Source organism: Pterocles gutturalis, unplaced genomic scaffold (assembly GCF_000699245.1).
Source record: "Pterocles gutturalis isolate BGI_N339 unplaced genomic scaffold, ASM69924v1 scaffold25811, whole genome shotgun sequence".
NCBI lineage: Eukaryota > Metazoa > Chordata > Aves > Pterocliformes > Pteroclidae > Pterocles > Pterocles gutturalis.
In genome coordinates this window covers 3,090-14,007 of record NW_010101173.1, presented here as the reverse complement: position 1 = coordinate 14,007, position 10,918 = coordinate 3,090, and the positions used below count along the sequence as shown (strand labels likewise).

Here is a 10,918-nt window from a genome sequence, read left to right as displayed (position 1 = left end):
TAGGGAAATTGGACATAAATGGCAAATACTTGCGTCACCAAGCAACGTCATTCTTGACACCCCTTGTAACTGTGAGAGGTCACAATTCTCCAGCTGCCAGGCTTGGCAAGCACATCAAGTATCAGCTTGAGATTCAATGGTAGCTCTAAGTATATGGCATTTAGTATCGTGAAGTTTTTACGGACCCTGCAGAGCAACTTTCCCCCCCCATATATATATTTCTGAAACACAGGGCATTCTGGAAGGTGAAATTCAGATCCAGTGGGGTGCAGGGGGCAAAAACAGCACTGGGAGGAGTTGCTGTCTTTGTTTCCGCTGCTGTTTGCTCAGTGAATATGAGCTGCTTTGCATCCTATGCCTGTGAATCGTGCAGTCCCTGCACAGCTCAACCCGTGGCCACTTTGCTGTGTTGTACACCCTTAATATGGCCCCTGAGCTTTGCATCCCTCGGGTATTGTAATTGCGATGGCTCAGCTGCAAATAGGTTTAATTGTACTCAGTTACGGAGGAGAGTTGCATTTTCCCTGTTTAGAGTTAGACTTAATAAGTATGGCAGATCTTGTGTATGTTTTCATGCTTCTGTGTTGACAAATGAAGATCAGGGTTACCTAATAGGAAGTTTAGTTTTCTAGTAGCTCTCGATGGCTTTTACCATCATTAGGACATATGAAAATATATTTTATAATAGGTGTATGTGTGATTCACAGTTCTCTTATTTTGGCCAACAGATTTCATGGCAGGGAAATACTGCAGAATGTGCAAGTTACTGAGGTTTTTTTATTTTTTTTTTGGGGGGGGTTTGGTTTTTTTTGTTGGCTAGAACTGGTATTTAGTGTTAGCATGCCTGGATATCTCCCTGAGGATTCATTTATCAAACACTAAATAAAACATGTCTTCTGACTGTTTTCTTTTTCCTAATGTTTATTTTCTATGCCAATAGAGAAGTTACTTTTTTAAATAGAAAGTGGAGGGAAAGCAAGAAAAAGACTTAATAGGAGAAGAAAGATGCTGAAGAAATGAGGGATGGGGAGCCAGTCTATTGTGCACCAATCTATCACTTTCTCCTGGGAGAATAAGGAAATTACTTGTCTATAAAATTCTCATTAGCCTAAAATAAGAAAAAAAAAATCTTCTGGAATCTAATTAAGCAATGTCAAATTGAGTAATAAAGGCTTGTTTTTAATGAACTCCCGAGGACACTGAGCTTTAGCACTACTGAACTGTCTCTTACAGTCAATTTCTCTATCTTCATGATACTGCTCTGTGCTGGGGTGTCTGGGGAAGACAAAAAAAAAAAAAAGGTCATTTAACAATGTTAGGGAAGACAAATAGTTTCCTGATTGTCAGGTTGTCCACATGCCAATAACAAAATCTGCTGTAATTTGCCACTTTTGTTATTTCAGTCCAATTCCATGTGAGGATGCTTGTTTTGGAATTAAATTCCTCTCTTTCAAATTAAATCAGCCAGAGGTTGGTTTATGATGTTTGAAACTGAGGTGCTCAAGTAAGGCATGCACAACATCGAAACAAAGCAGCTGAATTAGTAAATGAGAAGTGATTTAACTATTTTTATAATCATTTTCTGTGCAGGAATGACTCAAGTCTAGAGGATCATTTTTCCTTTATGGGGTGACTAGGAGGCAATGAGCAGTTTTCATTGCATATACAACAATCGACCAACTTCAAAGTATTCAGTGGTTGCATTTGATTCAGATAAGCAACTTTCAGCTTGCATGTTTATCCAGGACTTATCTGAACTATTTGGGTTGAAGCAGGCAATAGGAACAAAAACTACAACTAACTGAAAGTTAATATTTTACAGTAATAAACCAGCAGCTATTCTTAATGAAAGAAGCAGGAAAGACTGAAAAATTAGGACATACTCCTTGACTGATATGAATCACCTTAGCTCCATTAAAATTGATATAGACCACTGATATTTAACTTCCTTTCGTATGTAGAATACTAAAGAATTTCCTTATATGGTATATGTGATGGGATGAAATTTACCTATTAATGTTGAATCTGTTACTTTTCATGTACTCCTTAGAACATTGTTGGGCTTTTTGGGTTCCGTTCTTGAAAACCTCCTTAGCAGCCCTTTCTTTTAAAGTTTTATTTTTCAGTATGTATTCAGTCAGAAGTGGATGGCGTTTAAGTGATTGTGCTAAGCTCTGATCGTTCTTGATTTATTCTTTCCTTCTGCTCTCCCCTTCAAATGGTGGATGGAGACAGTAAGTTAATGTAATAATATTTCCAAAGGGAATTAAAATGGCTTTTAGGAACTTGAAGGATGTTCCGCCGTACTTTCTTGTAGAAATTGACATCCGGGACTTTGCTGATGCCTTTGGACATTGAGATCTTCAGTGACTGCTACTTTCCAAGCCAAATATCACCCAGAGATTGTAAAGCACTTCCTTTTTTGCCCTCTCTTCACTTAGCCTGACATTCAGCCTTCCCTCGGCTCTCACCAAGGCTGCTTGGGTTACTGGCTAACTCTCCACTTCCTTTGTGCTGTTTTCCTCAACCAAGCGTCTCCCTGTGCCAAAGCTCAAGAGACATCTTAGTATCTCCAGTGCTTCTGCAGACTTTTCCATCTTTGCCTCTGTTTCTAAATTTCCCTTTTGCTGCCTGCAAGCTCTCCCTGTCATGGTTACTTCTGTTCCCCAGCGCTGACAGCACCATGTATCAGCAACAGAAGTGGATGGTGGGCAGGTGGAGTTCAGCTTCCTCCTTTCAGGGGGACAGGGACAATGGCTGGTGCTGCAGGGCAGAGCATTTTGTAGCATAGCTTGGATATGCACATCAAGAGAGAGCAGTGGTGACTGCATGGATGCACCACCTTCATGCTTTCTCAACCAGACTAATCCTTGAACTGCAAATTTCAGTTTAATATGCACATCTGTGCATGCAGATTAGCCCAGGGTCATTAGCTCTTTTACAGAGGCAACATTTTAAATTAAAGAGCATAATTGGTAAGCAAATATGCAAGGTATTTAGCTGTTGCTGGTTTCCAACCTGGCTCTTGATTCTGCACAGTGCTGGAGATATAAAACCCACCCGGCAGAACATGCACACAGATATTTAACAACACAGCTCGTTCCATCTTGACATGTAAACTCTTTCTCAGACTGAGACCAGTATGCCAATATGGCCCAGGCTTCTGCAACTTGAGGACGCTAAAATGCATTGAACAGGCATTCATATTCATCAGGGTTTGTAGTGAGCAGTGACACTGTGCTAAAAGATGAGCTTGGTGTTTTTCAGAGTAGGATTTGAAAATGCGTAAGAGGAGTATAAGGCTTCACGTTCCAATCTTGACATGTTGGCCTGCATGTATGAGAGCTCGTACAGTACTGTATTTAATATGCTGAGAATCTGAACATTTCTTTATTGTTCAAAATCACTTCATAGGGACTTTGCTACTTAAAAAAAAAAAAAAGTGAGATTCAGGTGTATACTTTGTACCTTTCAATATTTGTCAAAGATTAAATTATCACAGCCAGCTCTTAGACTACTGATCAAATCTCTTTAAAAACATACCTGTTTCAGCTTAGATAAGTGAAGTAGCCACAGCATCTGCAAATTTCTCCTGTGTTGCTCTGTATTTAGGCTGGGAAAATTTCTCAATACTGCAAATCATGAAGTACAAGTCTTCTGTTGTTTAAGAGCTTAACTGGAGGCAGTTAACACATTTGTAAATTATCTTTATGTATCAAGTTTCCTTTGAATTTTGAGTTGAAGATAAATGATTTTTTGTGGGGATTTTAAGTTCCTCAGCAGTTCAGAGCTGTGACCTTCAAGTTTTCTTATAGAGTGGGCTCAAAGATGTACCAGTGTAGGGCTGATAACTTGCCTTTATTTTCAGAAGGGTGTATAACATAGCCCAGAGCAGTTCAGGACAGTGCGCCCTACACAGCAGAAGATGACGTGGAGTAGCTGCTGAGGTAGGGTGTGGAAAGAGAATGGTGCCGTGGGCATCATTTGACTGATTGTAATTTTGTACTTGGTGACTCTAGGTAGATGTCTGTGTTTCAAAGTCTCTGGCAAGACTCCTGTTGGCTTCCTGGGATCTTTGGTCAAGCTTGTTTTGAATAAAATGGACTAGAAAAAAACCCTCAGAGTAGTAAATGGAACATGGGTATTTTTCCTGCAGAAAATGAGATATGTGTTGCTTCTAGAATTTTTTTCAGAAACACTTTAGCTCTCCAAAGAATTAATTTTTGAAACAATTTTGCATTAATAAACTAACTCTTTTAAAACAAAGATTTTATTTCCACTTAATATGTCTTTTCTAGTTTTTCTTTTCTAGTGAGTTATTTTATTCTTTTCTTTGTGTTCCTTTTTGGTTTGCCCTTTTGCAAAATATTAGAACACAGTGAAAAAGTAGGAAGGGAAACTAGTAGGAACATGTAATCAAAAAATATGAAAACTAATGTTTTGGGGTTTTTTTTTTTTTTTTTTTTTTTCCAAACAGCTCAATGAAACTTCGTTTTGTACAAAAAGCATGTGCTGATCCTGTGCACGGGCAAACCAACCTATTTTCTGTTAACAAAGTTTTCATATAACACACAAAGACATATAAAGCCAAACCCTGTGGGACTCCAAAATGTCTCCACTTAGAGATTCTCCAACCACGTGGAAGAACTTGATGGCTTTTAGTTTATGTGGATGTTGATCCCTTCTGTCATGAAAGTGATAAGGTACCAAGCAGGGGTAGCTCTGCCGATGTCAGTTCATCCATGCTGAGCTGTGCTGGCTTGAGGAGCTCTCCCAGGGGTTTTGGTTAATGGATGAGGACACCATGGCCAGGCTGAATGATGAGTGTTTCCAGCTCTTCTCTTATCCTCTCTCCCCCCTTTCTCCCCTCCAGTGGATGAGTGGCTGAATGGACTGCAGAATGAGCACCAACATCCATTTTTGGGTAAATTGTCACTGATTTTGGTTTGTCTTGAAGGGTCATAGTTAGGAAGGAGTTTGAGCAGTCACACATCAGCAGCAGATGCCCAAGGTGGTGGAGCTGACAGCTCTTCCAGGACACGATCCTTCTTCTCAGTCCCAGCTCTCAGCTCTCTATCTTTTGCTAACCCAGGGGAGAGGATGGGTTGCATTTAGGATGCTGCTCTGTGATCCTCATCAGCAGCCTCCCACGAGATCATTGCATTACCAGCTGAACTGATGTGCTTCTGTCTCTTTCTCTAGATTGCAGTTTTGGAGGAAATACCTACAACAGCTCTATGAAATGGCACCTCTCTAGCAATCCCTGTGTTACATACCAGTGCCAGGTAAGGATGTCATCAGCATCATGCTAGTTGAGTTGTAAGCTTTTCCCATGAAATTCCGAGCCATTTTTTTTTTAATCCAGTCCAAATAACCTGAAATATTTTATACCCAAGGTACAACATGCACATTGCATTTAAAGTAGATTAAATCCACTCAGATGTGGCCAGCTATAAACATAAGGTTTTATATGACTTGAGTACCATGATACCCAAACATTGCTGAAGGACAGGTACGCAGCCATGCCATTTCCTGCTGTCTTGACCTTGGAATAAGTTCTCTTTTATTCAGCCTTTTGTGAGATACCAGTTGTTATTTTAATAATTGGACACTTGTGTGTGTATGTGTCCGTGGGTTTTACCCGAGATGTACTTTAAGCGAAACCCCCAACCAGATCATCTTTTCCTGGGCTTCTGCACCATTAGCACAGGGGTATTTTTGGTATCTTGCCTATCTGCAACCATAACATTTGCAAGACTGTCCATTTTCAGGCACAAAACAAGTAATTACGTAGGGAATTTCAGTTTCTCTCTCTGAATAGGACTGCCATTTTTGCTGACAATTTCATCCGGTTTTGATAATAACACTGAGGCAGCTACTAAGAATTGCACCTGTTGGAAAGAGGAGAGATGAATGAGCGTGAAGAACTTCTACAAACAGGAGAAGAGAGTTTCAAGATGTTTTTCTCCTTTTCTGTGATACTTCTGCTCTATGAAACCCATCCACAAGTACACTGTGAAGAATTAAGTTGAAGCAGGAGTATCTTGCACTTCATGAAAAGATGCTCACAATGGGAATTCAGATACTCTTATCACTGCTAACTATGTGAAATGAGCAATTCTTTATTCCCATTTCATTGTCTAAATGCAAAACTGGGTGATCCTGTTTACCCTGGATCCACACATTTAAAAAACAAGTTTCCCTTGTCTCCAACTGCAAAGCTGCAAGTGGCAAAAAAAGGTAGCAGCCTTTTGTGCACAGATCCTCACACCCAGATTTGCTCATGAGGACTCTTGACTTCTTGAACAAGAAGTACAGGAAATGTTAATTTACTAACACTTATCAGGCAAAGCATCAAAGATAAGAGTCACCCCTCTACAGAACAAGATGCTTTTATCTGCTTTCAAAGTCTTTTTTTCTTCCAAGGGGAGGAGGACAGGAATGCCCTGCATCTGGCCTGTTTTCACCAGAGTTACAGGGCTGATTACTGAGGCTAAGGATTCCCAATAAAGCAGGATTCCTTTTCCTAAGTAGGTGCTTGGTTTCTTACCTGATACATTTTAAGGCAAATCCCATGCCTGAAGTCAGCGAGGCTCAGGTGGATCTTTTGACTGGGAATTAGCCTGAATCCTGATACCAGGCAGCAGGTACAGGAAAAAAAAAAAAAAAAGAGGTTTTGAAATCCAGTTCTCTGCAGCATGTGCTGGGCTTTAATTGTACTGATAGTAATTGTGGATTTTTTTTGTTAAAGCAATCACAGTGCTAACAACGAACATGTCTGATCTGCTGCTTTTTCAGGAAGGAGTGATAGTAGAGTCGGAGGTACAGTGCATTGTTCATTGCAAAAACCCTTCCAAAGTCAAGGGAATGTGTTGTCCTATGTGTCCAGGTGAGATTTCATGGGAAGATGCTGTTCCACACGTGCAACTGTATTTCTGATGATAACCGTTATTATCTGGGAGGTTGCCTCTAACTTTTCTGTTCTACTTGACAAGTTACTAAAATGTGGGCCAGTGGCTCTCAATGCACTAAATGACACTCTTAATATTTTTTAATAGAGGACATGCAGACTAGGGGATGCATAGGCAATAGCCTGTGGCAATATCCACAGATGTATTTACATCATTTTTCAAGGGGTCCTTAGCTGGGTTTGCCTGGCTGATGACTGGGGTTTTGTTGGGAGGGGAAGTATAAGAGTAATCCCAAAAAAAGAAGACTCGCTTTTTGAAGGGGAGTGGGAATGGGTTGCCTTGGTGAAACACGCTGGCAAATTCACATGGTTTTACAGGCTAATTTGATTTTAACAGAGGTTTTGTAGGTAAGCACTGCTCCAGTTGTGAGAGAATGGGTTTATTATATTCTAATTAGTTAGAATTTCTGCCAGCATCTAGTGTAAACTCAAGGAGTAAGAATGAGTAGCAAAAATCAAACAGCTTAGAAAAGTTTTTTAAAAGCCACTTTTCATGGAAGACCTGACATCATGAGTGCAGATTTATCTGCTGTAGAAGGATGCTTTCTTTCCCCCAAGAGATAGCTGGGGGTTCTCAAGGCCTTTGTAAAGGCTTCTGAAGCGATTTGTATAGGACAGGACAGTATGATTTACTTTTCATGTTGTCCTATGGTCAGGTGTGTTATAGAGAAAGGGCAGCATGCTATCCTGAGCTAAACTTATTCAAATACTGTTTTCTAGGTTGTGTATTTGAAGGGAGACTTTACAACGAAGGAGAAGAATTTAGGCCTGAAGGAAATAAGTGTACCAAGTGCTCTTGTATTGTAAGTATTTGCCTTCTGGCATTGTATCTCCCTGTATGAACTTCAAAAGGCACGTTATTATTGCCATAACAAAGCAAAAAAATATAAGGAATTCAACACACTTATGCATTCTTCTCTTGGAGTTCAGGTTTCTATTGAAGATTTTATGGCACTGATACATTATATCACTCATATTCTGAGTATATTATCTTTTTTGTGACCTTACACTGTATGCAGACAGAAAAGGATATTTGGGAGAGGGACAATGTGTTAAATTAGTGATGCTTTTTTTGTGATGGGATCATGCAGGAGGATACAGAAAGTTTTTTGGGTTTCATCTGTTGATCAACATTTATTAGATGTTTTCTTAAACCGATCTTTTGCAAGGATTCCTTTCAGCTGTATGCGGCAAGGGCCTTTGCTCTGAATTACTGAGTGAAAGGATGGGGGTAGCCTCCTTAGGCTGTCCCAGGTGGTTTTTGGCTTGATGCTTAATGAAAAGGTCATATCCTGGATTTTTTCCTTGACTAGCAACAATACAGAGAGGAAGTAATAATTGCATCCTTTGGGTAATGAGCACAGGCTTCTCTTTCACTTCCATTAGGTTAAAAGATAATGCCGTATGAGTGGGGACAGATGAATTTGACTTCATAGGTGTGATCTGTGAGAGCACTAAAATGCAAAGGTCAAATCACTACTTTTATTGCAGTCGATGGGCTGGTTATCAGCAGAAAATGCAAGGCTGGGGAACTTTACATTTCAGTAGAATGCCATGAGTTTTGTCAGTACCAGACACAGCTCTCCTGCATCAGGAAGATAAAATAAAAAAAGGGAGGAGAAAAGGATAGAATTCAAAAGTTAATATGTATTTGTACATAGACACACACATGCATTTAGTGATGCTATTGCAGAGAACTTGGATTGTTTTGTGGGAAAAAAATCCTGGTAATCTGCAAAATTAATTTACACTAAATTGTTACTGCTCCCTGTGGAGAATTAGGCTGCTCAGGCGGTTTTGTGGTGTTTGGTTTGTGTTGGGTTATTTTTTGTTGTTGTTGTTTGGTTGGGGTTTTTTTTAAGTTTTAATCCTGTAATAGTGAAAATATGCCATCACATGTCACAGTGATATATGCCCTGGGCTCCTACTCTGCTGAATGCCTGCTGTCCCAGGCTGAGGAACATTGCTCTGTCTGTACTCGGTGGGTCCCCCTCTCACTTCACCTTCAGCTGTAAAGCAGTAGCTTTACACTCCATCTTTCCTTAGTCATGTTCCTCAGGGAAAGGCAGGTCTGAATGGTTGAGAAGTCTGTGGAGACATGCTTGAGTCTTTTCAGGCTGTGCTTTGCTCTCTCATAAGTACTGTAGAGATATCGCCTGTTGCCCAGTTATGGGTGTGCCAGTATCTCCTCGATCAACTTTCCTTTGTCCTCTAAATATCAAAAACAACTGTGCTGAGATTAGGGGAGGTAGGAGATATTTGGGGACAGCGATATAAAGAAATATAGGATCAGACCTGAGGGTCTTTCCTTGACAGTTACTAGTCTCAGCTATGCTAGAGAAGGAAATGCATCAGCTACTGATAGTAAGACATTAAAATCGTCAAGCAAGAGGCTGAATGATCCCTTCCATGAAAGATGGTATGACGGCTTGGGATGTTAATGACATCTGTATGAAATGTCCAGCTCTAATTCTGAATCTTACTGACATCAAAAGAAATGTTATCTATGTGTAAGCCACACCTGACCTCTCTTCCCTGTCTCTGTAATGCCTTTTTATTACTCTCTTGCCCATTTCCTTCAGAATTTGGACCAGTTCTAATTCCTACGTAACTTAAATCCAAAGCAAATAATGGAGGCATCCCCATGGCTGTGATAGCAGTTTGCTGCCTGCTTTACATCCATTCCCCTTTGGGAATGGGTTCCCAGTGAAGCTCTTATCTATGCAGTTGGTGGATGTCTTATTTAGAGATACCTATCTAGTCATGCGATGTGATGGGAACAGGCTTGGGTGTGATGTGCTGTAACTTGTGCAGGCTTTAGCGGATAAAAGGTAGCTCCTCACCCCAAATTAGATTCCTTCTGGGATTTCAGATTGTAACTAGTGAGTCGTTTGTGGAAACACGGCAGAGGAAGTGGCACAAATTATCACCAGGATATTTTGGGGGAGTGGTGCAAAGACTTAAGCCACTCTCACTTCAGGGTGAATTCTGCATTTTGGGAGCAAGGTTTTCTGATAGTGGATTATTCTGGACTCCATAGACCATCACTGTTGCAGGGGTAGCTCAGTCTGGGACTGCAGGCAGCGCTGAACAGGGAAAAAGTAGAGGGATGGCTGTAGTTTATTTTCTGGGAGAGATGTGGGGTTGTCCTGCTCTCAGTAAATGTATTAAAATGAGGAATTACTTACAAAAAAAGGAATTTTACCATTGCAAAATGATGCACATGTCAGCAGGCCTGGACCGTGGAGCCCAGTCTGTGCAAAGCACTTTGGTGATTCGAGTTTGTGGTATTTTCAGCTTAAAGTGGTGCCTACTAGATACTATTGAACTCCTAAAGAATGTGAAATGGTTGTTAAGATTTTTGTTGTTGTTGTTGTTGTTGTTGTTTTTCACACATCTTCCCTTGCGCTCCTTGGCCCTGAGGGGCAGGGAAAGCAACAGTGTGGCCCTGTGCGGGCGATTCCCTCGGTCCTTACCTGCCGTGCGCTCAGTTCGTTAATATGGTGGCTGTTTAACACCACTTGTGTGTCAACTGAAAACCAGACCAAACCCAGCGAATTAATTTAATGGAGGTCACCAAAACAACCCATTAGTTAATAACTTTGGGGTTGCTACCGCGCCAGGCCGTGCTGGCAGCAACGAGGCGGAGATGGAAGGCCCTGTATTCCAATACCCCTCTGCTATGCGGGCCGCTCCTCAGGGCAACTTAAATTTTGTGCTGAAAATGAAAATGTATCACCTCTCACTCAATGCATATTGGCTGTCAGGAGCGAGCGAGCTAGCTTTTAATGGCTGGGTGTCTCTGGGAAGAGGCATTTGTGTAAGAAAAGGGATCTCCTCGCGCCCCGGCTGAAACCCAGCTGTCTCGCAGTAATTCATCTGTCTGGCCTGTTCCTGCTTTTCGTGATAGGACAGCGGCTGGGTCTAGAGAAACCTTGGATACATTCC

At 41.0% G+C, this 10,918-nt stretch overlaps 1 protein-coding gene across 1 annotated transcript in view; it reads left to right on the top strand.

Moving 5' to 3' along the window:
* LOC104468448 (BMP-binding endothelial regulator protein-like) overlaps window positions 1–7,773 on the top strand; it is a gene marked incomplete at both ends in the record, with an annotated part of 34,124 nt that extends 26,351 nt beyond the window's left edge. The window contains 3 exons of the mRNA XM_010082575.1: window positions 5,203–5,285; window positions 6,799–6,889; window positions 7,691–7,773. Of these exons, the coding sequence (XP_010080877.1) occupies window positions 5,203–5,285; window positions 6,799–6,889; window positions 7,691–7,773 (257 nt within the window). The remainder of the gene's footprint in view (window positions 1–5,202; window positions 5,286–6,798; window positions 6,890–7,690) is intronic.
* Between the last annotated feature and the right edge of the window lie 3,145 nt (window positions 7,774–10,918).